General features: G+C 51.0%; 1 protein-coding gene across 12 annotated transcripts; it reads right to left on the bottom strand.

Annotated features, from left to right (window-relative positions):
* Positions 1-16: 16 nt before the first annotated feature.
* On the bottom strand, positions 17-26,194 carry Lpin3 (lipin 3). 12 transcript variants are annotated; one of them, XM_075962917.1, is made up of 23 exons: positions 26,125-26,194; positions 22,540-22,630; positions 14,782-14,912; positions 14,585-14,696; positions 14,087-14,481; positions 12,423-12,518; positions 11,121-11,368; positions 10,883-10,963; positions 9,918-10,038; positions 9,437-9,788; positions 8,067-8,166; positions 7,766-7,926; positions 7,137-7,230; positions 6,974-7,043; positions 5,243-5,335; positions 5,123-5,166; positions 4,319-4,463; positions 3,274-3,422; positions 3,004-3,090; positions 2,458-2,610; positions 2,137-2,251; positions 1,964-2,067; positions 18-1,852 (listed from the first exon to the last, which is right to left on the bottom strand). In XM_075962917.1, exons 5-23 carry the CDS (start codon positions 14,276-14,278, stop codon positions 1,708-1,710), a joined length of 2,550 nt encoding a protein of 849 aa, XP_075819032.1. In that variant the 5' UTR covers positions 14,279-14,481; positions 14,585-14,696; positions 14,782-14,912; positions 22,540-22,630; positions 26,125-26,194; the 3' UTR covers positions 18-1,707. The 12 variants fall into 12 exon arrangements, with proteins under 12 accessions (XP_075819041.1, XP_075819032.1, XP_075819033.1 ...); XM_075962918.1 differs by having other exon boundaries at positions 22,540-22,624; XM_075962915.1 differs by lacking the exons at positions 22,540-22,630; positions 26,125-26,194 and adding exons at positions 15,070-15,207; positions 18,019-18,038 and having other exon boundaries at positions 14,782-14,871.
* Between the last annotated feature and the right edge of the window lie 891 nt (positions 26,195-27,085).

The following is a 27,085-nucleotide window of genomic DNA, read 5'->3' as shown; positions in this document are numbered from 1 at the left end:
TTTATCATTTTTCTTTGAATTCACAAATACACCCACGTGGTCCTTCCAGTTAGAGGAAAGAAATCTCTCCCTTGCCACCCAGGTCAGTACCTCTGGCCAAGAGCAGCCTTAGAAAGTCTGTTGAGGCAGATCCCAAGAAAGGGGCTGTAGCCGGATGGAAAGGAGTCAAAACCTTGCTTTTTAACCAACTACAACAGCCTTGCCAGGAGGTTCACAAACTGGAGAGGTGGGGTAGGGAGCTGTCATGGCGCAACTGGGAAATACATGTGCTTAGAGACTGTCCATCTCTACTGACCCCTGGCCTCAATTTCCCCCACACAGCCTGGGCCTGCTGTGCTGTTTCCCCCACAGTCCTGCATCCTGGCTTGTGGACATTCAGTGTTTGCCCTCCCCTCTGGTGTGGCTGGAAAGCAGGCCGAAGATTAAATCTTTGAACTGGTCTAATGGTGTTTTCTTCACTAGTAGCAGTGGGAGGGTAGGCTACTGACATGTCATTCTATGTCCCACTGTGCCTGGGATGATGGCTCATGCAGCCAACTGGACACTAGACTGACCAGCCGAAGCCAGAGCAGAATGGTCAGCAAACACCATCTGCTGTAGCCAGGACTGGGCTGAGCCCTCAGGAAGGGGTCGAGGGTGACTGGGCAGTGGTTTGGCAGGGACAAGGCTGGCAGAAACCGCAATCCACAAGCCCTTTTGCAAACCCCCACCCCGCACACCCCTGCCAAGTCCCTCTTTTCTCTTTTCAGAGGGGCTCTGAACCATACAGGCTTGGGGCTGAGAGTTCAAAGCATTCAGAGGGAAAAGAGATGTGTGGATCAGGAACTGTGGGCGGATAGGAACATCTGGCTTTGGAGGGGTAGTCTGGGCTCCCAGGAAGGGATGGGATAGCGGTGTTCCCACGTGGCACTCAGCCAGACCCTGAGAAAGGAGTTGTCGCTGGATGCAAAGGGGCCTGCTGATGACACCCTTCACTCTCCATCTAGGTCTCAAGTTTTCATGAGGCCACCTCCTCGATCACAATTTGAGACAAGGCCACAGTGACAGATACACCTAGGGCAGTGGTTCTCGACCTTCCTAATGCTGTGACCCTTTAACTGTTTCTTGATGTTATGGTGACCCCTCCCAACCATAAAAGTATTGTTCTTGCTCCTCCATAATTATTTTTGTAACTTTGCTACTGCTATGAATTGTATTGTACATATCCAGAATAGCTGATATATGACCCCTATGAAAGGGTCACGACCCACAGGTTGAGAACCACTGGCCAAGGGGGATAGAGAATCCTCCAAGGGTCTAGCGATACATTTAATTGTTGGAGGTCAGGGCTGTACTTAGCCCTGGGGGTAGCTGCCCCACCCCTGGTCAGGAGGTAGGTCCTAGGCACGTGCATGGTCCCTAGGTATTCCCCATGTTCCCCACAGCCAGCTGGGCCTCAGTTGATGATGGTGCCATTTGTGCTAGAGATGTCTGCTTTGCTTTTCCATTTCTTCAAGTAGATGGCCGTGTGGTGGCAGGTGCCCTGGTACTGAGTAATCACACCAAAGACAACAGCATTTGTGTTTCAGGAAGAAAGGAAGGTCTCTGGCTGCCCACCAACGTGTTGCCCCTTTGTTGGGTTGGGCCCCTGTCACTCATCTTCCAATCCTCAGTGTCCTTGGCACCCATCAGGCCTGGGTCAGAGCAAGGAGAATGGCGTGGGCAGGCTCAAGCCAGGGCATCAAAGTCCACGTGTGGCAGTGGTTCCCGCCAATAGCAGAAGTTGCTGTATTCAGGGTTGGCCAGGTCTGTGCTGGGGCCACGCACCACGGGTGGGAAAAGAAGCTCCACCACCTCCCCGAGCCGCTGGTACCTGCGGGGCAGAAAGGATTGCACTGAGCTGTCACAGGGCAGTGACCTTCACAGTTGGTGAGGCCCAGGATTTGTGGTCCTGGGAGAGGCATGGGGGACATATGGCCCTTACGTGGATTTGTGGTTCTTTATGAGCTCCTGAACGAGGTCTCCCCGGGGGTTGACTGTGAAGATCCGAGATTCAGGGAGGCCTACCTGCCGGTAGGCAAAAACATCCTGCAAGAGACAGAAAGGGTTAGGGCCTTGTCTGAGCCTGCTTGCGGCAGGGAGGAGGGAGACACTCACATTGGGTCTGTTCCCAAAGGCAGCATAGAAGGGTTGTCCTTGGGGCAGAAACAGCTGTTGAATGTCACTCAGGCAGGCAACCTTGAATACCTCTGGCTTTTTCTCGATCACTTCCCTAGAATGGCCATGACCGTGGACAGGGAAGAGGGAAAAGGAAAAGCAAGACACCAGGGGGTCAGAAGACATGTCTGACCCAGCCTTGTCGGATACCCACGAGCAAATGTGTGCTAGGCTGGAGTCTGCGAGCAACTATGCATTAGGTTGAAGATACTCTAGCCTTTCCCTGCAAGGGGCCCCGGGCTTGTATGTGATGGTGGTTACCTGTGGAGGGCAGAGAAGAGGCTGCTGGGAGACAGCAGGATGGGGCCCTTAGGAAGGCCACAACCATGCTCGCTCACCCACTGCAAGTACCCCTTGGTGAGGTCAGCCATGCCGATGGCCCGTGCTGAGCAGTACAGGAACTTGTACCCATTTCTGGAGGTGGGGGAGACAGAGCCAATCAGAGACAATCTCCATATTCTCGTTGCTCCTTGGCTGTAAACTCATCTCAACTCTTGGGCTCTGGCCTTCATCCCCGGAGGAGTTTGGGAAGGCTTTGAGAGGTGATCTCGGCAGATGTCCCAGCTAGAACATGAACACTGTTTTAAGGGCTTCCTGCTACCCTGAGGTCAGCAGGTAGATGGCTCACAAGAGAACTAAGGACCAGAAAGGTTTCAGTGTTTTATGGACTTCCCAGGCTGCTTCTATTATGGGCTCTGGTGGTGCCCAAGACTGGTTTTCAAGGGAAGACATTATGGTGACCTAACATATCCTTTGACTCCCTCCGTCCAGATAAGAGCCCTGGCCCAGCCAGAGCTCAGCACTCACAGATGGATTTTGTGGTAGAGACTAGTGATGCCCTGATGTGTCCAGTCTTTCCCCAGCTGGGGCAGAATGTGGCCGAGAGCATCGGACCTATAACCAGGGAAGAAAGGTCAGTTAGGCTACCCAAATGGCTCCCACGCTCCACGGGTGTGGCCTAATGTGTCTCAGCCCACCCAGAAGAAGGCATTTCATAATGCTCCCATACACCCAGCACGAAGGGAGGTAAGTGCCCAGGCACTTCCCCCAGGCTCCTCACAGGCAGCTGGGTCTCACTTGGTGATGGTGCCATCTATGTCAGAGATGACCACCTTGTCATCCCAGTTCCACAGGTAGATGGTGGCTTTGCAACGGCAGGTGCCTTGGTACTGGGTAGTCACACTGAAGACCACATCGTTAGCTCCTTCGTGCAGGTTCAGATACCGCTGGGGATAGGCAAATGGGGAAGGTATGTTCCCTGACCACCCTCTACTTGGACTGTGGCTTTTGATCCCCACGAGCCTCTTTCTCCACTTCCTCTTAGTTCAGAGCCCCTTTCTGAGGAGTCTCATGATGGTCACACATGGACACATGCACACGGGCAGAAGGCATCTGTGCTGCCCAGGGACCTGCATAGTGCCAGGGCACAGGAGCCCCGACTTCCCTTCAACTCTCCATGACACAAATATCGGACAGGCTATGTCTGTGACTCTCTGCCTGGCTGTCTAGGTCAGTCACGGGCTAGTTTTGACAGGGAGTTATTGTTTTGATAGGCTGGGGCACTATGGGACCATCATAGGAAGCTGCTTTGTGGCTAGGATACCTGAATCAATATTCCTCTAGAGGGAGACCTAGCCCTGAATGTGATCCACGGATAATGAGGGTGGTTGCTCCCCATCATAGCTAGGTGACCCCCGTGTTCTGGCTCATCCAAAAGCAGACGAGTACTCTATAGGGTACCAGGCAAGTGGTTGCTATCCTGTATCAGGCGGGTCAAACCCTGACAATGGGACCATAGATCTCAGGGAATCCACACAGTGACGGATGGAAGGGGTTGTCAAAATCTTAAGAGCTGTTGTCAGCACGGGTGACTTCAATGAGGTGTCCAAGGGACACTGCAGGACACTGCAGGTAGATATTTTAGGACGTCAGAGGGCTTTTCCCATCTGACCTGAGAGAAATGAGCTGGCCTACGAAAAAGTGAGCCCCCACGGCTGTTCTAGCACAGACCATCAGGGAAGCTGCCTACAGAACAGAGACTGGCCTGTGGTGACCTGTATCTCCTCTTGGCCCTGTGCGACTTGAATAGAATTAACACAGCCCAGCCCGTCTCCGCACTCACAATCTGCTCCGAAGACAGGCGAAGGGACTTCTTGTAGGTAGGGACGCAGCCCGGAGTGGGAGGTGGCAGACGGGGCACTTCAAGGATCACAGGACTGTCTGGGGCATCGTCATCGCTGCTTAGGACTTCCGTCTTCTCTCTGTGGCTAATACTGGCCTGTGAGCCACCTCCCCCAGTAAAAGGTCCCTCTTTTGCTTACACTCAACCCAGGGCCTGTTCCTGTCCCTCTAGAGATGGCCTTCCCGTCAAGTGCCACCTGTGTGGGATGTCCTCCCAGGGAGGTGAGAGCCAAGCTGGAAAGGAGGCCCAATCCTCCTAACTTCAGGATGCCTCCTTGGGATGTCCACCTTGGAGAGGGTTTCCTGAACACATGTATTCTGGAATGTACCCCAAGTCCTACTTGCGTTGGCTTCAGCTGGCCCACCCTTGGTCACTTGCTCCCCAAACTTGGATGGCTGGGTCACTTCTAAGGTTAAAAAAAAGGGGGCGGGAGCCGAGTAAGCAAGTCCTTGTGTACTGGGGAAGAGAGACCCTTGACCCTTGACCCTCCCCTTAATATAGCAGCCCTTACCCAGGCTAGGAGTCTGCACACCAGCTCGGTTTTGCCATTTCCTACCAGAGGGACATTTGGCATGTCTAGGTCTCAGTTTTCCCATCTTGGAGGTGGGAACATTTCTCAGGAAAATGAAGTGCTTGGGAATTGACACCTACTATGGCTGGGGAAGAGGTTCTAGAACCCCTCACCCAACCAGGGTGGTTCTCGCCAGGCTCCAGCCCCAAGCCCTGCCAACAGGTCCAACTCACCCCTGCTGCTCCCTGGCTGTGGTTTTCTCCCTCTGGGCACTGTGCTGTGGGAAGAACTTCCATAAGCAAATTCTGTTTCCGGCCCTGTGCTGCCCTGGTGATCACTGATCACCCACCTACCTCCTCAGCTGGGAAGTCCCTGCGCCTCCAGGAAAACCACCATCGGCCACCCTTCCGAGGCATCTTCTCCTTCTCAAGTTTGTCCACAGTGCTCTGTGGGTAGATAATGGGAACAAGTTATTTCTGCAAGCAGCAAAACTACCTTATGTTGGCACTGGAAACCCCATGAGCCCGGAATCTTTTTTTTTTTAATATTTATTTATTATGTATACAATATTCTTTCTATGTGTCTGCCTTCAGTCCAGAAGAAGGCACCAGACCTCATTACAGATGGTTGTGAGCCACCATGTGGTTGCCAGGAATTGAACTCAGGACCTTTGGAAGAGCAGGCAATGCTCTTAACCTCTGAGCCATCTCTCCAGCCCCGAGCCCGGAATCTTGGCCCAACCTAGAGAATGGTACTATCAACCTCTGGAGGCTGAAGAAAATGCTGACTCTTCTTCCTCCTGAGAGCCCAGGAGTGACTCTTAACTCTGCAGAGGAGACCAAGGGTCCTTCCTGTCTCGCCAGAACTCCTGGCTCTAGCCTAGCTTCCAGATCGCATGAGCCCATGGCCTACTGGACTGCTGAAGGTAAGCTGCATTGGGAGAGTCTTAGGAATTGGTACTCTGTGCCTGACGCCTCCCAGTGGCCCCGAGGACAGACTGTAGTCAGGATTCTCTTCAATCCCAAAGACAGACACAGACAACTTCCTGAAGTCAGAGATCCTAACCCACCCCCTCTTTGTATTCTGATCAGTACCAGACTGGGGCAGAATTACCTTGAGGAAGAAAAGCTGATTAGATGCATGCTAGATGACCCAGCAAAGTCCAGAGCTAGGCCTGCCTATAATGACATCAATGCCCTACAGATTCAGGTTACAGAATTCAAGTCAGAAGGACATGAGCTTGGGGTCCACCAGCCTGAATGCTAACAGGCTTGGGTGGGGGTCTCTCAAAGGCCTCAGGTGGTGGGTCTGTCTGGATAAAATGAGGAGAGTCAAACAGGGAAGTGACTTCCTTCCCACTGGCTCTAGATCCTATCTCCGTTGCCATCTGATAGAGCCAGACCAGACGCACTGAAGGGATACCATCAGCATTTAACCTTTGAGGAAGCCTAACTAAGTGAAGAATCACGGAGAAAGCCAGAGTGGGGCCATGGGTGCCTCCTGAGGGCAGAAAGGGCAGGCACAGTCCCAGGCTGATCTCACAGAGAGGGCAGGTGTCCCCAAAAGGCCAAGTGGAGATTCTGAGAAGGAAGATCAATGCTGGCTCCCTTCCCCCATCTACACATGCTGTTCCCTGTTCCCCGCCTGAACTGCTCAGGACCGTCACCCGTTTGGCTGGCTTAGTGAGCACCTTTTCAGCAGACGCCCTGTAGTTAGCTGTCACAGCACCAAGGCTGCTCATCCCCAGCATTCAGTTGAACTTGATGACTCTTTGATCAATTGGGCCTTCCTAGGGGATGCGTTTGTTTGGCACGTGACTCCCCAGACCAGATACGGCACATCATAGGTACTCAGTAGATGCGGGCTGACCAAGGAAGCAGTCGCCCCTCAGTCCAGGACAGAGGAGGGGCAGAGCGGAACCCTGTTCCCCAAGCCTTATCTTTCAGATCCCAAACTCTCGAGTTTGTCTCAGTTTGGCCAATTGTTGGATCTCTATCCTGCTCTGATTTCACCTGCGTTCACCTATTTTTCTCTTCAAGGCTATGACTTCAAGGCCATGGCTCTAGTGGTATTCTAAGCATTACCTTGGGTAAGTTCTTCTGGAAGGCTTGCAGACAAAGGATCACGGGGGCAGCCACAGCCCAGTTATAATGCCTAGAGAGACAGAACGAGCTGTCAGAGCTGCAGCAGCTTGAGGGCATAGCGTGGGTGACTGTGGCCATCCACCACCCCCAACCTGCCACTCACTTCTCATTGATTTTCACCACGAGGTTTGGGTCATCCAGGAGCCCGGGATTTTTAGTGAGGTCCTCATAGGATACCACGTGCTGGTTGAACTTCTCTGGGCACAGAGGCAGAGAGTGAGGGCTGATACTGCCATGTCCCACATATTCTGCTTGCCCCATACCCTCCTACAAACCTCCTATTGGCCAGGTCGTTGACCTAGCAACATGTCCCCCTTCCTGTGGTTTTTACACCTGTTCCCACTCCAGGATCTACAGGCTAGGTCAAGGCTTACTATCAAGCATCAAAGATGCTGGATCAGAGTGGGTACCACGGGGCAGCCTCACATCTGTGCTACCCCCCCCCTCAAAAGTCTTCCCTGACTTCCCCTGCCTCCCGGAAGTCTTCCCTGCCCTGCTGTGACTTCTAGAGTGCTTCCCTGCTCTTCCTTGGCCCTAAGGAGTCATCTCTGTCCTCCTATGGCTCCTGGGTGTCATCTCTGTCCTCCTAAGGCTCCTGGGTGTCATATCTGTTTTCCTCTCACCTCCTTTCATCAATAGAAGCCTTCATCCCTTTTCTGACCCTCCCCATCCTCCCTTGGTCCCTAGCTCTGCACTAATCCTCGGGATGGCTGGCACCATGGTTGAACATACCCAGGGGGATGTCTCGGGTTTCAGCCAGTCCACCACAGAGGGACAATGCTACTTTGTCCACTGAGTCCAGGGTGGGTTCGCCTACGTGTTCAGGGTTGGGGTTCTCCAGGAGCTTCTGGTTGCTGGGCTCACTCCACCTCCTGGGCCCCATCCCGCAGTCACTGAAGACAAAGAGGCCAGCAATGATATGAACACAAAAGGAGATGGAGGTGGCTCCCCCTTTCCTCCCTGGATCTTGATAGGACGCCTTTGGCTCCACAGGCCCCAGTCCCAAACTCCCTGTCACCCAGAGCCCAGGTACCTCTGGGGGAAATAAAGGGCTGCATTCTCAGAGTCCAGGGAGGACAGGTCATCCAGGTAGATGTCACTGGGGCCCAGGTGGTGGTTTCTCTTCAGGGAACCTGAGGGTGAAGGAGGGGACACCCGCCCACCAAACATGGGTTCAGTGGCATGAGCAACATGTGGCCCATTGCCTCTGAATGTCCTAAGCGGATGCTGTCCTCCAGAACTCTTTCATGACAGAAATGTCCCTTATCTGTATTGTCCAGTATGGCAGCCACTAGCCACATGTGGCTACTAAGCACACCTCAGATAGACTGGTGTCGTAGAGAAGTGGAATTTTAAAGTATAATTTTAATCATTTCATTTTATTTTTTTACCTATTTATTGGTATATTTTAATAACATTTTTATTTATTTTTGTGTGTGTGTGAGTCTGAGGACCACAGTACATATGTGCAGGTTATAGGGTAGAGGTCAGTTATCTCCTTCCGGAGGTCAGAGGATACCTTGCGGGGGTCAGGTCTCTCCTTCCACCCAGGTGGTTCCTGGGGATTCAACTTGGGTTGTCAGGCTTGGCTGCAAGCCTCTTACCCACTGAACCACCTCACTAACCCCATGTATTGTTTCTTTGAGACAGGGCCTCGTGTACCTCAGGCTGGCTTTGAACTCACTATATAGCCAAGACAACCTTGCATTCCTGATCCCACCACCTATATCTCCCAAATCCTGGGATTAAAAGCTTGGAGCACTGTACACAGTTTATGTGGGGCTGGGGCTGGGACCCTGGCTGCTCACATGTTAGTCAAGCATCCCGCCAACAGCATGCCATCTCCTGGCCTTACTTATTTAATTTAGCTGCCTATAAATCAATGGCTATCAACTTGGACAATGCAGGCCAGGGGTCTTCCTACCCACGCTTTGGTGAAGACAAACTGCGAGCTGAGAGTGGTCCAGCCTTGCTTGGCCTGCCTGCCTTCCTACCCCGTCACCCATACCTCCTCACTCAAAACAGCAGCCGTCTCAGTCCTAGGCCTGCAACATCTCCCACCTTGGCCTCACTCACTCAGCTTCCTCTGCCTAGAATTTTCTTTTCATTCCTTCCATGGCCGAGTCTTCCTTTTCCATGTCTCAGTTACAACTCCCACTATTCAGAGAGCCCTTCCAAGACCCTGTGACTTTACAGTCCCCGTCCCTGAGCTAATGACGCTGTTCTGTGTGGTCTACGCCATGCCCTCCCTGTTCACACGTATCCCATTTGGCTCCTCCATTGAACTGGGCCCTGTGAACACTGGCCAAGCATAAGGCTTGGCATATAGCAGCTGCTCAAACTGTACCTAAAGTCCTACAGTCCACCCAGGACATAACCTGAGGCCAGGGATGCATCACTCACCTTTTCCCTTGGAGACGTCTGGATGCCCAGAGGGAATGTGGCTCTCCAGAGTGGCCCAGCTCCATGACTTAGTGGCAGGAGGGTGACCCGCACCCCTAGAATTCTGAGTCTTGGTTTCCTTAGTCTCTCGGGCAGCAAGGGGAGAATCCACTAGAGTTTCCTCACAATGTGTCTCCACGTCAGGAAGCACTGTATCCTCCCTGGCCACTGGTTGTAGCATGGGGGGTCTCGAAATGTCCACACCAGCCGCAGAGGAGGAAGGGCTAGGGTCAGGTTCCCCAGGAAGAGCAGAGATTGCCTCGACCATACTGTCGAGGACCATAGACAACTCGTGCCGCTCGGTTTTCGCCACCTTCAATCAGATAAAGACAGGAAGACACAGCCTGGTGCATGGGGGCTCCCAAGACTCACACCCCAGCCACTCTACCCTGATGCAGAGGGGCCAGGGAGTCCCTGAAAGGCACAGCTCAGAGGAACTCACCTTAGGCAGTCTCCCCCAGGCCCACTGCATGTGAGACTCAGCTCTCAGGGGACTTGGCTCCAAGGACCGCAGCTCCAGCTCAGAGTCACTCTTAGGGGACATTAGGTCACCGGAGGAGAGGCTGCAAAGAATAAGCATTCAGAGACAAATCTAGTCAACTGTCACTACTCCCCAACCTAGCCCAACTCAGAAACATTTTCAATAGGTATTTATGCCTGTATTGGATCCAAAATATTCAAGAATATGTATGTTTGCGCGCGCGCACACACACATACACACACACATATACATATATAAATGCACATATGTAAAGAACTCCTATAAATCAATAATAAGGCAATATGATATTTTAAAGCTAGATGTCATAAAACATGCCTGTAATCTTAGCATCATCTTCTGCTACGTAAGGAATTCAAGGCCAACCTTGGCTATGTGAGACCCTGTCTCAAAAAATCAAAACAAATAGGATGGCAAGATGGGACTTCTTTGAAGATCTATTTATGTGCATGTGTGCACATGGGTGCAGTGCCTGTGGAGGCCACAAGAGGGCGCCAGATCTCCTGGAATGACAGGCAGTTGTGAGCTATTTAATAGGTGCTAGGAGCTGAATTTTATCCCCTGGAAGCAAGTACTCTTAAGATGTGACTTTTCAGCATGAAGGAAAGTTCTAAGACTAGAGAGTAGTTTCCGTCGCTTAACACTGTGAACGGACTCCGCGCCACTGAATTGTGCACTCTGAACTGGTTAAACTGGTAAAGTTCGTGTCAAGGATGTTTTGCCACAATTTAAAAATTGGCTTTGATCCCAAGCACTGACAAACACAAGATAAAATAAAACAAAAATTGCCCCTAAACCTGAATGTTTTACAAAGGAGACATACGGATAGACAACAGACACACTTAGTCAACGCAAAGACGTAAAGCTGAAACCAGCTTGGGGCAGCATGCCACCCACTGGACCCTTACCTGGCCTGCGGGGTGCACTCGCCATCAGAGTAAGGGTAGATGTCTTTCGGCTGCGGTGAGGACTCCTCCTCCTCCTGAGCACTGCTTAGGGAGCACAGAGAAATGCTCAGTGACAGGCAGGGAAATCTGGCTATCCAGACTTCGGACAGTAGACCAGAGACGCCAAGGCCCTTGTCCAGAGTTGCACAGCATCCACAGAAGAAATGTTCCCCACAGCCTCCTTCTGGCTCCTACCCACCTTGGGGACTCTGCTGTTGGCTTTTCCTGTGAGGGCAGCTCACTCTCAGCACCTGCCTCCAACTCCTCAGAACTGGAGTCTACAGCATCCTCCCTGCGTCTGGGTTTTCTCCTGCGCCGCCTCTTTCTCCGCCCAGTGATAACGAGGCCCTCGGGTTCACTGGCTGTGCCCAGCTGGGAGTCTGAGGGAAAGCCTGACAGGCCTCCCCATGGGATGGGTGAGGTGCACAGGCGAGGAGGCACCTCTTCCTGTGGGGAGAACCAGGCAGAGAGCTGAAGGTGCTGGAGTCAGCGGGTTACCCAGAACCCCACAGCGGGCTCGCTTAGGGACAGGCACGGGTCAACCCACACTGGCCACAAGCCCCTCTCACTGAGGTGAGGCAGCAGTCCAGGCAGCTCCATCTGAGCAGTCAGGGCCTCAGCCTCTCACTGCCTCTTGGTCGCACCCATTTCTCCTCTAAGACTTAGCCAGGTGCCACTTCCTCCAGGAAGCTCAGGCTGCATTTCCTGGCAATGACCAAGAGGCTGCATCAATGAATATTTATGGGCCTGTATTCCAGCCCTTGTCTGGAACTTTTTTTTAAAATATGTATTTATTATGGCTATAGTACTCTGCCTGATGTATGACTACATGCCAGAAGAGGGCACCAGATCTCATTATAGACGGTTGTGAGTCACCATGTGGCTGCTGAGAATGAAACTCAGGACCTATGCAAGAGCAGCCAGTGCTCTTAACCTCCGAGCTGTCTCTCCAGCCTTATCCGGAGCTCCTTTTGAAGGTACAGGAGTCACTTGTTTGAGTCTGCTGCATAGTGTCTGGCATACAACAGAGGCTCAGTTAAAGTTTATCAAATTCAAGCAGTTAAAACATTTTTGTTGCCTTGGGCTAGACCATTCTGCAAACGCTTCTCGTTTTACACACACACACACACACACACACACACACACATACACCCCGAGCTCTGCATTCTGGCTGTATGGTACTGCACAGACTCGAATAGCCAGGCTTTATTTTTTGCGGTCTCCTTATCCTCCTGTTTTCTGAGACTCCCAGCCAGGCCAACGTTCCACTCCCCACGGGCTCAGCTCAGAGGGCTCCAGCTTCAGAAACCTTCCCCAGAAACTAGAATCGACCAGAGAAGGGCCCCCCCCCTTTCTGGGCTATAACAGAATACCATGAAGGCGGAGGCCAGTCTCAAGTGACCGTCTACATCAGTTCTCTGCTGAAGAGAGGTCAGGGATAATGGCAGATCCCAGCTTCCTTCCTGGTCAGCACCAGTGAAGGGGTGACGCCCATCCCTACCTCATCGCTGTCCAGCTCCTGGACGAAGAAGGCCTCACCGCTGTCCCCCAGCTTCATGTGCAAGTCTACAGGCTCCCCATTGATTTCAATGTCCACCTGCAGAGGGAACGGTGGGTGGGTACTGACTGGGCCATAGCATCAGAGTTCAGGTCCCTTTCCAGAAACTGGATCCATAACCCTGACTGCCTCCAGCTCTCTCCAGACTCCCGTGGTCCTGGCTGCTTATCACCGGGTTACCAGGAGAACATCGTTGTGACCTCATTCTTCTACTTCTCCCTGGCTCCCACTGTGACTACCCGTGTTGACGACATGAATAATGGCGAGAATTACCACTTATTGTAGAGGATCCTGTTTAACTTTACAACAACCCTTTGTAGTAGCTCATCATTATCCCCATTTTATAGACAAGGAAACTGAGGCGTGTGTGTGTGTGTGTGTGTGTGTGTGTGTGTGTGTGTGTGTGTGGTGGGAGTGGATTATTTGTGAGGGCCAGCCCTCCCAGCAGAGCCTATGAAATTCCAAAAGTCTTCAACTACACCCCGATCTCCTTGTTTTATTTTGTGTGTGCTTGTGTGCGGTATCACATGTGTGTATACATATTTGTGTGGGTGCCTGCTTCTGTGGGTGTCTGAGGCCAATCTCAGGTCTACGCTCAGTCACGCCCCACCTTATTTTTCGAGACAGGATCCCCCACCGACTGGTGAGGCTGGCAGGCTAGCAAGCTCCGGAGATCTACCTGCCTCTCCTCTTCAGGGCTAGGACTACAGACGTCTTCTGCACCTTGCTGCTTATGTGGGAAAAGTTTGTTAAGAACCCCAGCTCAGGACATGGCAAGCTCTTGACTGGTTCGGCCATCTGCCCAGCCCTACAGCCAGTCTCTGAACTGAGGTACGCTGTCTTTCACAGATTATACTTTCCTACTAGGATTCTGAAAAATTCACAGTCACCTCAACTTGAATGGGGTTTGGGCCCACGACACTGCTGCTCACACACGGTGCTAAACGAAGTCTCTGTCATGAACCTGAGGAAGCTGATGTGGGACTCTGCCTTGTCCCCAAAGACCTGACCTTAAGGCCACACTGTCTGTTCCTGTTTACTGTCCCAAACTGTTCCATTGCTAGCATTAGGCATATAAAAACTTGCCCATTCCTAAAGGTGATGTGACTAGGGTTGAAGATGTGAGGTGATTAGCAAGGCCACAGGGGAGGTCTCAGTAAGCTGAGGAAGGCTCGGTAGCCACAGAATCCGGCTCTACTCCACTGGGCTTCCTACCTCAGCAAATGAGAATCTTCTGGATCAAGGCCCTAAACCAACCCAAAAACAATGAGGACCAGTGAGGTGGCTTAGCAGGAATGGGCCCTTGCCACCAAGCTTGACAGTCTGAGTTCAATCCTTGCAACCCACGTAGTGGAAGGAAAGAACTGACTCCCACATTGTACACACAAATAAGCATACAATCATATATACACACATAGATAAAATAAATACAACAAAAGAAAATTTTAAAGAAAATTCAATGAAAATATAAAAGAAGGTAAACAGGATAGGTACTCCCCACCCCCACCCTTTATGGAGGCCAAGTCTTTTCTGGGACAGTAGTGATTGATAACGCCGCCTTCAAAAGCCCACCCCGATGAAGCCAGACCACAGGCCAAAGCACTCACCACCTTCTCCCGTGACCGCAGGACACCCAGCTTGCCGAAGCGAACATGGAAGGGTGAGCACCGGAAGGAGCCATCCGGCTGCCTCACCACCAGCACATCGATGCCGCCGCTCAGCGTGGCAGGGTTTAGGCCCCTGTACAGTTCCTTAACAGTTCCAAACACCGTCTCTGCCAGCTGCCCCACATAGTTCATGGCTGCTGCTGCCCAGAGCTGGGATGCCCAAGCTTAGGTTGTGTTTAGCCAGGGAAGAGAGACTGTGTCTGTACAGCGGCAGCAGCTGTGGGGTAGAACGATCTTCGGGAGGAGACCTGGGCCTCCTAGCCGTGGCTGGCCCACCGACCTACTGCGGATCCCTTGGGCGGCCAGCTGCCTTGTCCTGCTGCCAATCTCCACATCTGTAAAAATAAGGGCTCAGGATGAGACGACAGCCGGGTGCCCGTGCCTCTAAATGCTATGACTCATGGTGATGCCCGTGAGCACTCCATGGGCATGGCTCACCTAAACTTCACAACAACCCTGCAAGGCTGGCAGAGCAGGGTGGCTTGCTCCTGTTTACAGATGAGCCGGTCGAAGCTCCGAGAGGCGGAGTGGCTTGCCCAGGGTCTCACACCTGTAAGGAGAGAACCTGAGGGTCAAGTCCGGGTCTGTGTGACTCATGTCCAGAACCCTTGGCAGAAACAAAGAGGAATATTCACCGTGGAAACAGTACACTGTGGGTAGTGGGGGAGAGCCTCCAAATCCAGCCAGGCTTGTTAGGGAATAGGTGGCATCCGAAAGGAAATCTTCTGTTGAGAAATGGGTCTAGAGAGCTTGCTGCTTCCTGGTCCTAGAAATTGTTTACCCACTTCAGGGGCCTAATTACTCCACTGAGAGCTATTACTAGACCAGACACCCAGTAAGGTCTCTGGGTAACTTAAGGAACCACTCCAACCCTACACTCCCAACCCCTCTTTTTCCTGGTAAGATGTCCATCGATGGCCCACCTGGCAGGTGAGGCTCCCAGCCCTACTTCATGGTCTTCAGGCCATTGTTCTCAGTCCCTAGCTTCAGACCAGAGCTCTGATGTCCATTCAGGCCAGTGTTGCTTGTCATCCCCAGGCAGTCTGGTCCCTCTAGCTTTCCTGCCTCAGGCAAGAAGGGGAGAGGCGAAGGCAGGAGGCTTCAGAGGCAGCAAGGAAAAGCCAGGACTATAATAAGAGTCATAACCAAGCTGGCATAGTATCCCCTTGCCTTACTCCACCCTTACCAGATCCAGCCCATTCTACCTGCTATGCTCTCAGGCTGGTGGCCCTAATGCTCCCCTGGCTGCCAGGACTGAGAACAGGACCCAAGGCACCTCCACATGTGGCCCTCCTCTCTCAGATCTTACAGAAGAGTTCCTGGAGGACACGGGTTCAGGATCATCCTTCAAAATGCTAAAGCCACTTATCAAGCTTTATGGCGCTGAGCACAGATGGGGGCGGGGGAAGCAGGGGAGGCCGTGACTCAGGTTTCCTGACTCCTCAATTAGTCCAGAGTCCCCAAACCACACCACAGTCATCTGCAGAGAGAGCAGCCTCCTCTGCCCAGTTCTGTGATGCCCTGAGCCTGGAATGTAGTCCATGAATTGGCAGCCTAAGTGTCACTGGGGAGCTTGTTAGAGATACGAAAACTTAGGTCCGACTCAGCCTGCACGGGTCCACATGCACATCACAACAACTTCCCCAGCGGTTGTTCGCATCCTTGAATGTTGAGGAGAGACAGCTCGCTTCCCAGAGCCGTAGCTGGGTTTTTGGAAAAGTCTGAGTGATGGACCGCATTGGGTGACATTTTTGAGGGAATGCCATCCCAGTCCCCTCTCCTGTCAACAGGTGGTGCACTTCAGAGGATGGAAACAGAAATTCAGACAGATGATGTGACCTGCCCAGAGTCACAACTAGTCACTGGCAGAGTGGAGATTAGCACCCAGGCAGTTTGGTGCCCCTCACCCACAATGCCCTGTGGCCATTCATGACCTGGGCATCTGATAATAAAGTCTTGACCGAGACAGTAGGAGGCTAAGTAAAAAGTAGGGCAAAATTAAATGCCATGGCTCCCTAATGCCACTCAAATCCAACAACAGTTTTGTTTGCAAGATACCTATTGATTGTGACCTCGGTAGGACGCTTCATTCTGCTCTCTAGCCCTGAGCGCAGTGACTACAGATCTAAGGGGACAGACTGGCAAGACAGACAGAAAAAGCAGAGAAGACCCAGGAGTTTTCAGGAATAAATGAGTGAGCACTGGAGACCCAGGGTAGGGTGGCAGGCGTGGTTTGCTTTGGGTGTGTGCGTGCACACTGAGCAGGGAGCATTGTAAAACCGTGTCTCTGGTCCCTGACCATTAGGTACCCAGTGGGCCCCCAGCTCCCATCCAAGGTGGTGACGGCCACATTGTCTCCTGATATTAAATGCTTCCTAGAGGTGCTAGGGAATGTAGGCCTGTGGTAGAACACTTGCCTTGTTCATGAAAGGCCCTAGGCTCAATCCCCAACACTGCAAACACAACCAAATGTCTCCTTGTAAGAAAAAGAGCTGGATGGCAGAGACGGGTACACGGGAGGCAGTGTCACTAGAGTTAGATCTGCTCGTGAGGTCTTCTCAGGCAAGCAACTCGCTGGCTTCAGTTCCCTTATACAATATAGGCCTTAATTTAGACCCATTTTACTCAAATGTCAAAGGAGTCTAGAATCCCATTTGCCTCTAACTAAAAGCCCACTGATCTTGCCCCACACCTCATGCACCCCCTAAGGGAACCTTCTTTTCTGCCCTTTTCAAGCCTGGAGCTCTGCTTGCCGCCTTATACAATTGTCCCTTCCCTGACTTTCCTGCTGTCTAGCTTAAGACTTCATCAGCAGAGCACCGTGGCTGAGAACACCATCGTGCCTGAGTTCTCATCTGCACACTTCCCAGCTATGGCTTTGGGCAGATTTATCACTTGATTTATCGGAGTCTTAATTTCAGCTTGTTGAAGTGGGTAGGTACGAATGCCTGATGATTGCGTCTAATGCTGTACAGCATGCGCTGGGCCCCTATGTGTCATCTAGCAGAAGCACCAGCATCATAGCAGGTCCCACTCACCCAGGCTGTGGACAGTGCGGTCCCTGGGGCAGCCCGACTTGCAGTTCACAGTTTAAACACAGCAAGCTGGCCCTCAACATCCCCAACAGTGGGGACCTCACTATTTATAAGAGGGACGGGTGAATTCCAGGCCTTGTGGAGCGCCTTGATCAAGCCAGACTAGAAATCTCCACCAGACCTCTACCTCTAGTCTGCCTCTACCATAGGGAAGCCAGAACCAGTTGTCTTGGGCCTGAGATCTCTGCCTTCTTGGGTGCCCAGATTTTGAGGTGGGGGGGTCATGAAGTGGGGATGACTTTCCATCTGCCACCAAAGGGAGAGGTGAGTAAGCACTTTTGTTTGCTTGTTTATACCAGTGTTGGGGATGACACCCAGGGTCCCTCCCATCTCAGCGAAGTTCTCTGTCACAAAGCTGCAGCTCCCCCCCCCCAGCATAGGGTAGCAACTTCTGTTGTCCCAGAGAGGGACAGTGCCGCCTCAGCTCCCCTCATTGATCCGCAAGGGGCCGGGCTTTTTTTTTTTTTTTGCGGCTGAGTACACTCAGTACCAAGAACACACAGTCAGTCCAAGGTAGCCAACATAAAACGTCCCAGCTTCTCCAGGTTCCTAGTCTCGGCTACCCAGGGAGCTGGCAGCCGCGGAGAGGAAGTGAGGCAATCCCTCCCCCGACTCTTTCCAGACCTCTAGGTGGACTCTGGCCCTAGAACGTAAATGAAGGTGAGATAGAAGAACAGGATGGGAGAGAAACATTTTTCTTCCCTGGTCCAGCTAGGTTCCTACCTAGGAATTCTCCTCCTCCGCTGGATCTCCGGGACCCAGAGACGCCGCCTCTACCTGTGCGCAGAGGTTCCACAGGTAAGTCTCCAGGTCCCGGCACTTCCGCCTTCTCTGGGACCCGGCGAGATCCCGGCTCCACTCCTTCCACCAACCAGGTCCGTCGCTGTCCCCTACAGGTCCTGGCTCCACCCCTCCCTTCGAAAAGACCCCGCCCCTGTCCCGTGTTCAAACCCAAGGGCACCCTTTCTCCTAGGGAGACTTGGAAGCAGCGGACTTCAGGACTCTGACCCGGGGCCAGCGTGGTCACCAGCTGTAACGACAGGAACACCAGAGACCCAAGGACTTTGGAACCGCGTCTACCTACGTCCTGGCTCTGTGGCCTTGGGCTAATCTTCCGCCGAATTCCGCCAGTTCTTATTTTATCAAAAAGGAATGCTACTTGTAGGATTTGCCAGAGTACGTGAAATGTGTTTGTGGAGTGGTCGGTGCTCGGATTTCCCCTCCTAGGAACAGCGTTCCTTGGCTCATTCTAGCCGAGATCCAACCGCCCATGTGCTCACAGTTAAAATTTCTTATTTGCTCTATTAATGTCACCATTGTTTAATTTTGCAGGGCTGATATCAAACCCAGCTACGCGCAAAGGGATCTACCACCGCTACACCACACAGCTCCAAATATTCTCTTTAATTGAACTTGAACTCCTAGTGGACAGATTCTCGCGCTCAGGGCCTTGGCAGTAAATACCCGCTCCACCACCCATCAGGTGCGTCCGTGGAAGGGCAACACACTCAATACCACCTCGGCCCAGCAGAGGGCAGATGGTGACCAGTCTTCACCCAGGCACGCTTTCTCGCCACCCAACAGTGTCAAGAGCCCGTTAAGTGAGCAGATTCGTAGGTTATAATGGCAAGGGGTCCCGGCTGAGCCAGGATTGACTTTGAATCAGTGGTTCGTTGCCTTTCCGGACTCACAGACCTCTGGACTACCTGTAAGTAAGTCTGGCCCCTGCAAAGATGTGCCGGAAAAGATCAAAAGCTGAAGGCGTTTGTTCTGAAAAGCACAGGCAGCTTTTGCTTTAAAGATGGCTTAGCCCAGCATAGCCATGCAAGCCTCTTTCCCAGCACTGGCAGGAAGAAACAGGTGGAACCCCGAGTTCAAGACCACCCTAGTCTACAGAGCCACGTCTATACGGAGAGACTCTGTCTTAAAAAAACAAGAACAACCAAAAACAAAAAACAGACTAACAACAACAAAAAGGGGCTCAGCCAGTAAAGGTGCTTGCTTCTGAGTTGGATAACTGTAATCTACACTTACAAGGTCCCAGGCAGGCTGTGCATACACTGTGCACTTACTTTAAGTCACTGGTTCTCAACCTTCCTAATGCCATGATCCTTTCATACAGTTCTTCATGCTGTGGTGACCTCCAACCATAAAATTATTTTCATTGCTAATTCACAACTATAATTTTACTACTGTTCTGAATCTGATATGCAGGGTATCTGATATGTGACCCCTGTGAAAGGGTCATTTGACCCCCCACAAAGGGGTCACAAGCCACAATTTTGAGAAACACTGCTTTAAATAAACGTTTTGTGTTATTATTTATTTTAAGGTAAAGGCATAAAAGTCAGGCTTAGAGGGATAGGAGCGGGGAACTGGGAAAAGCCTGCTGTAGAAAGGACTGGGAGGTGAGAAGCGAAAAGCTGTTTCCATCCTGGGATCCAAGGTGACAGAGCCTGTTCAGAAATGACTGACTTTTGCTGTCCTTCCTGAAATGTCTAGTTGCTCTCTTAGAGGAGCCGTGCTGAAAGCAGAGCATTCTCAGGGTGGCCCTGGCGACTGTGATGTGCCACAACATTGTCCATGGCACTGTTAGATAGAATGGTTATACTGGATGGTTAAACCCTGGAAACCAGGAACTTCTTTCTCAAAGAACACTGTGCCAGAGGTAGAAGGGGGTCACAGACTGGGGCTTTCGATGCTAGAGTTGATCTTTTTCTTTTTTAAAGATGTGGGGTCCCACAGGCGGACACAGTGGCGCACGCCTTTAATCCCAGCACTCGGGAAGCAGAGGTAGGCTGAGTTTTGTGAGTTCTGAGTTTGAAGCCAGCCTGGTCTACAAAGTGAGTTTCAGGACAACCAGGACTATGTAGAGGGACCTTGTCTCCCATAGATAGATAGATAGATAGATAGATAGATAGATAGATAGATAGATAGATAGATAGGGTCTCACTATGTAGCTACTTAGGCCAAGCTGGCCTCAACTCTCGGAGCTCTGTCTTTCTCTGCCTCCCTCCAGAGTACTGGGATTAAAGGTGTACCCCACTATGCCCAGCCTACATCTAACTTTTTGATCACTTGCAAAATGATGATAAAACTTACCTTGCAGGGTTACATTGTGAAGATTTGATCATCGGTGGTCCTCAGTCTTGGCTGCATGTCTAAATCCTCATGGCCTTGACAAAGGCTGAGCCCAGGGCACTGGGGTTTCAACCCCATGTAGTTTTACTGAGCTAAATAGATGCTGAACACAGTGCAAGGCACATAATAGACATTCAATAATGCTTGTCATTGTTGAGGTGTGTGTGTGTGTGTGTGTGTGTGTGTGTGTGTGTGTGCTGGGGAGTGACTGGGTGGAGATGGAGGCTGGAGGAGATCTCTAAGATCTCTACCTCAATGCCTTGAGACAGGGTCTATGTCTGAACCAGAAGCTTGCTTCCTGGGCTCTGCTAGCCCGTGATGTCTCTGAATCTTCCTCTCTGTGTCACACACCGCTGGGCTTATTAAGCATACACAGCAGTGACTGGATTTCTTTTCTTTTTTTTTGCCCACAAAGAAAATGGGCATGTGCCATCAAGTCTGTCTTTCTTTTTTATTTTATAATTTTGTATGTTTGGGTGTTTTGCCTGCATATATATCTGTGAACCACATGGGTGCAGTACCCACAGAGGCCAGAAGAGGGCAGTGGATATCCTGGGACTTGAGTTAAAGCAGTTGTGAGGGTCCTTGTGTGCACTGGGAACCAAACAGTTGTGCTCCGCAGCCCGAGTGCTGAACTGCTGAGCCTTCGCTCTAACCCCCTTGACTGTCTTTTTGTGTGGGTCCTAGGGATTTGAATTCTTCTTCATGCTTGCAGAGCAAGAGCTCTTACCACTTAGCCACCCTCAGCCCTTTCTTTTTGTTTTATGTGGATTTGTTTGTTTTGCTCTGTTGCCCAGGATGACTTCAAACTCCTGGCCTCAGGTGATTCTCTGGCCTTAGCCCCTTTAGTGGCACACAGCCCCACGACCAGCTTTAATCTCACAGCTTTGAAGATGAAGCTCATGCTGTTTTCATTGGTTTTTTTTTTTTTTTGTTAGAGCGGGAAAAGGTCATATAAAGATTATCACAGAAGTTGGATTTCCACCAAGCTTGTTTTCAGAACTCTGAATCACCTGGAATTTGGTAAGTAGGGACAGGTGTGAGGGGGCGAGAGGCAGTCTCTGGTGGTCTTATTTGTCCTAACACCCAGCCAAGCTGAACAAGGCAAGGACTACCCTGCTCCAGCTGTGGCTTATGCCATCACCTCTGGGGTGTCCTTTTAGTCTGAATGTACAGTGTGGACGGCATCTGCCTATTTCTGAAGTTAAAGGTTAGGTCATTCCCCCTCTTCCTAGGCCCATTGCTAGCTGGATCCTATACCACTGGTGGCTGTTGGTTTCTTAGTAGACTGTCTTCTTGTTGAAATTAGGTAGTCTAAATGCTTCTGAATCCACAGGCAGGTCCAGTGACTATTTACTTTGTCCTACTACTTCCTTGCGGGTGAACCCAGCCTGAGGTGAATGGACGCTCTGAGCCAGGCTTGCAGCTGTGATCACATGTCATAAGCAGCGAGACCGGCTGCCAGGAGGAGAGCCTCCACCAGTCCTAGTGGGACCGGATGCAGGGGTAGCCGGAATTGGCTCGTCTCGGGGAACAGTCTCTAGGGGTGGAAGGCAGGCAACCGGTGTGTGGCTGCTGTTAGCAAATGACACTAGCTGCACTTCCATTTCAGATACACATTTCTTAGTGTAAGTATGTCCCGTGTAACGTTCACTATTTGCCTAAAATTCAAGAGTAACTGCATGCTTTCATTTGTTGTTGTTGTTGTTGTTAAATCTGGTAAATCCGTGTCTGCTCAAACACCCAAGTTCACAGCATCTGCCCAAATGCCCAAGTTCACAGCACTGGTCTCTCCTGTCCAACGTTGCCACATTCAGTTTCCTTAATCCAGTTCGAGAGCAACGCATGACTCCCAGCTGCCGCCACACTGTAACCAGGGCTCCCTGGCCTCAGCTCTTCTGCAAGCCCTGCTGACCTGCTTAAACCCTTTCCACCTCTGGCCATGTGTTCACTGAGCCCCTGCTGGGTGCAGGCACCAGGCCGAATTCTTCATTCTCATTGGTTTCTCATAAGGAGCCCATAACAATTCCATTTACCAATGAAAAGATAGGTGCTCTAAGGTATATGCCTTAGATAGGGTTTCGGTTGCTGTGAAGAGACACCATGGCCACAGCAACTCTCATAAAGGAAAACATTTCATAGGGGTGGCTCACTTACGGTTTCAGAAGTTCAGTCCATTATCATCGTGGTGGGACATGGCGACATCCAGGAAGACGTGGTGCTGAAGAAGTTGCTAAAAGTCCTGCATCTTGCAGGCAACGGGAAGTGATCTGAGACACTGGGTGGTATCTTGAGCAAGTGTGAGACCTCAAAGCCTGCCCCACAGGGACACACTTCCTCCAACAAGACCACACCTACTTCAACAAAGTCACACCTTCTAACAGTGCCACTCCCTGTGAGATTATGGGGGCTGAAGCCGTTCAAACTGCCACCGTGGATTGATTTATTTCCTGTGCACCTGTGTGTATTTGTGTGTGGATGAGTGTACGAGTATCCACATGCTTGCAGAGGACAGAGGACAACCTTAGGTCCCTTTCCTCAGAAACCATTCTCCTTGTTTTCTCATTGACCCCAGGAATCCAACTGCCTCTGCCTCCCCAGAACTGAGATTACAAACGCGCGCGCGCACACACACACACACACACACACACACACACACGCACGCGCGCGCACGCGCACACACGCGCACTCACACACACGCACACACACACACACACATACCTGCCACACTTGGCTTCATTGTCCTCCTCTTTCTCCCTCTTTCTTCTTCAACAGGTTCTCACTATTTATCCCTGGCTAGCCTGGGATTCCATATAGAGACCAGACTGACCTCAAACTCTTAGAGATCCACCTTCCTCTGCTTCCCGAGTGCTAGAGTTAAATGCATGTGCCACCATGTCCATCAACACCTAGCTTTTTAAGTTTTTTTTCCCCCAGGTCCTTACTCTTGCAAGGCAAGCACTTTCCTGGTTGTGCCACGCCCCAGCCTTAGCCTGTGTTACTTAGAGTGAATTCCCTGGGCCAGCAGCAGTAGTAGCACTTGGGACTGAGTTAGGAATTCACATTCTCCACCTACCCACCTGCCAGACCTAGTGAGTCAGAAACTTTGGAGGGGGGGGGGGGTTGGCAGTTGTTAGTGTCTTACGTAAGCCCTTCCCTTCTCTCCGAACTCTTGGTTTGACACTTGGTCTAATAAGGGATCTGAAATGTGTAAGTCTCCACCCAGGCAGAGATTAAAGCACAGTGGAGGCTTTCAGGTAGGTTGTTTATAACCTACAAACACCAGGGCCGAACCAGGCCCTGGGCATGCCATATGGGCTTCACAGTCATGGGTGCTGGGTCTAAGAAGGTGCCAGTCAATCAACTACCATTTAAGGTGAGTACAACTCCAGAAGCCCATAGCCAGGTGAAGGGGGCCAGAGAGCTTTCTCTAGGACATATGTAGGCCTGAAAACCCAGTGCAGATTAGAAGATTAATGGAGTATCGTGGGGCCTACCTTATAAGAAGGCCGAATGGTGCTACCTGGAAGTAGTTCTGTATTGGCAAAGCAAGATGAGGAAGGTGGTTGTGATATTCCCTGCTCTAAGAGCAAAGGAAAAAACATGGTGGATATCGTGGAAGTCCTCTGGCTTCTAGGTAAAGGGAGCACTTCAGAAAACAGAGGGTGGAGAGGGTGAGGCAAGACCCAAGAGGTGCTGGGCCTTTTCATCCCTTAGATCAAGAGAGCCTCTGGCCTCTAAGGCATCTACAGAGATTCAACTCTCAATGACTTCCACTAGCAGGTTAAAGGTTCCGAAGCCCAGCCCATGCTCTGGGTGCAAGGCCTGATCTTCCATGGCTAGCAAAGGGGAAGGGCTTGGGAAGCAGCTTCTCTGGCCCTGCCTCCTCTGGGCTCTCCCTCTACCGCCCCTGCCAAAGAAAAGCCTGTGGTGCCAGCTGAGGATTGACTGGCCTCGCCATGTTGCCTGGCAGTGTCCAGGCTTCAACTGCCTCTCTCAGGAACGACATCAGATGGCTGAGTCTTTTCGGAATTTGACAGTGATTTCTGACCTAAGAGGAAAACCCAAAAGACCACTGTGTAAAGTGGAGCTTTCTGTGTCTTGAAAGAAAATTCTCCAGCAGGCTAGGGATGCATCTCTGTTGGTAGAATGCAAAAGACCTTGGGTCCAAACCCCAGCTGTTCATAAAACTGAGCAAGGTAGAAGCAGGAGGATGAACAATTCCAGGTCCTCCTCAGCTACAAAGCAAGTGTGTGAGTCAAGCTTGGGGTAGATATGGGAGACTATTTTTCTTTTCTTCTCTCTCTCTCTCTCTCTCTCTCTCTCTCTCTCTCTCTCTCTCTCTCTCTCTCTTCTTTCTTTTTTCTTTCTTGAGACAGGGCCCCATTATGCAACCTTGACTGGCCTGGAGCTTGCTTTGTAGATCAGGCTGGCCTTGAACTCACAGAAATCCACCTGCCTCTGCCTCCACAGTGCTGGGATTAAATGCATGTGCTGCCTTCCTCGGCCTGAGACTTTATCTTAGAAGAAAAAAAAAATTCTTCACAGGCTGGAGAGATGGCTCAATTGTTAAGAGTGCTGATTGCTCTCCAGAGGGCCTGGGTTCAGTTCCCAGCACCCACATGGCTGCTCATAACCATTTGTAATTCCAGATTCAGGGGATCACACACCCTCATCTGGCCTTTGTGGGTGCTAAATGAATTAAAAAAGAAAAATAACCTTCAGGACTTACGGACTGCCCAAAATGAAAACAGAGAAACTGTATCCAAAAATAAAATGGAGAACAGTGGAGGAAGACAACCCTCTGGCTTCTACATATGCATACATGAGTGAGCACATCTACACGTATCTCATCCGGGTGAGTACTCACGCACACACACATACACACATGTAACTCATCTGGGTGAGTACTCACAGGCACACATAACTCATCTGGGTGAGTACTCACACACACATACACACATACACATGTAACTCATCTGGGTGAGTATTCACACACGCATACATACACACACATACACACACGTGTATCTCATCTGGGTGAGTATTCACACACGCATACATACACACACGTGTATCTCATCTGGGTGAATACTCGCACACACACACGTAACTCATGTATCTCATCTGGGTGAGTACTCACACATACATTCACGTGTATCTCATCTGGGTGAATACTCGCACGCGCGCACACACACGTAACTCATCTGGGTGAGTACACACACACACACACACACACACACACACACACACACACACGAATTACCCCCTTACGTGCTATTGGAACTTACTTCTTGAGGCTAGCTGGTGTTTGTCCCCTTCCAGGGGAATGTGGACCCTGGGAGGACAGGTTGTTTGGTCTGCCCTCACTAACTGAGTTTAAGATCAGGGTTTTACACACACTAGGCCTCCAGTAAAAGCAAGCGAACCTGTACTCACATCTTCGATTGTCCTGTCTCCAGCCCAGTCTCAGTCCCTTGGAACTGCTACTGGCTTCTTTTCCCAGGACGCTGGAACCAACCCCAGGGAGCAAGACTTGTCGGGTGTCTGCCCGCCTCGGGGCCCTGAGAGGATACTGGTTGTTTGACCTTGCGTCCCTGCCAGTTGCCGGCATGGGTGAAACGATTAATTCCAGCTTATAGTTATTGTTGATGTTGAGGGCTGTGATAAGTGGGTGAAGGGACAGCAAACGAGGAGAAGGAGCAGACAAGCGAACACAGAGTGGGGAGAAAATGCACTCACAGCTTTCCCGAGGTCCCTGCTCTCTCGTTTTTCCTAGCTGTGCTTAGAGCAGCAGCCAGCAGCCAGCCAGGGCTATGTGCCACGTACCATGAGCATGAGCCACGTGGCAGAAACAGGCCTGTTGAATCATGGAACGCTCGGCTTCTGCTGCCTGGTGGAGCTTGGTGTGTGGAGTATTTTTGCTTTTTACAGTCCAGCTGTCTGTAATGATTTCCTTCCCGTGGCCTTGCTCACCAAAGTGTCCCTGAGTGACTAGCTGAGTCACTGCATTCCTTGCTGTTTAGGACACTGGCCCAAGCACCGAGGACCAGTTCTTTCATGGAGGTGGAACCTTTGTGGGTTGCCGAAGAGTGCCCAGGGAAGACAGAACAAAGAACTCTCATCTTGCATTTGCACCCTTCCTCGGAATTATAATTTAGAAAACAAACAAAAATAAGCAAGAAATTTCTTTTGTTAAATCACCAGGAAATGGCCACAGCCTGAAGAATTGTTTGTTAGTGACCACACGGCCAGTACCAAAATCAAAATGGGTGGGGCCTACTAGAAACAACGTCCATCCCTTAGTTGCAGTATGAAAGTCTGAAATCCAACTATAGAGGACTCTCCAGACACCCGGTGGGACTGTCAAAGTGTTATCCCCTCTGTAATATAGAAGTCAGTTCTTGGTAAAAATCAAATTTGCACCCCCCCCCCAAAAAAAGAAAAAAAGCCAGACAGTGGTGGCACATGCTTTTAATCCCAGCACTTGGGAAACAGAGAAAGGTGATTCTCTGTGAGTTCGAGGCCAATCTGGTCTACAGAGTGAGTTCCAGGAAATCTTGTCTCAAAAAACAAAAACAGACAAAAAAAAAAAAAAATCAAATATGCACGTGGCTCCCAGTGCAGCACTTTCACTTCTGGGGTGGTCTCTGAGAAAGTTTACTCAGGTCTGTGAAAATAAAGGAGATTTTCTGTTATAGTG

Source organism: Microtus pennsylvanicus, chromosome 2 (genome assembly GCF_037038515.1).
Source record: "Microtus pennsylvanicus isolate mMicPen1 chromosome 2, mMicPen1.hap1, whole genome shotgun sequence".
Lineage (NCBI taxonomy): Eukaryota > Metazoa > Chordata > Mammalia > Rodentia > Cricetidae > Microtus > Microtus pennsylvanicus.
The sequence above is the reverse complement of the archived record's forward strand: the minus strand, read 5'-3'. Positions and strand labels throughout refer to the sequence as shown.

Excerpts from the sequence above, each read along its gene's own strand:
- Lpin3 (XM_075962917.1), bottom strand. The coding sequence starts at position 14,278 with ATGAACTATGTGGGGCAGCTGGCAGAGACGGTGTTTGGAACTGTTAAG. Across the intron at positions 12,519-14,086 it reads TGCGGTCACGGGAGAAGGTG|GTGGACATTGAAATCAATGG; the intron begins GTGAGTGCTTTG and ends TTCCCTCTGCAG. Across the intron at positions 7,927-8,066 it reads GCCCTTTATTTCCCCCAGAG|TGACTGCGGGATGGGGCCCA; the intron begins GTACCTGGGCTC and ends CTTTGTCTTCAG.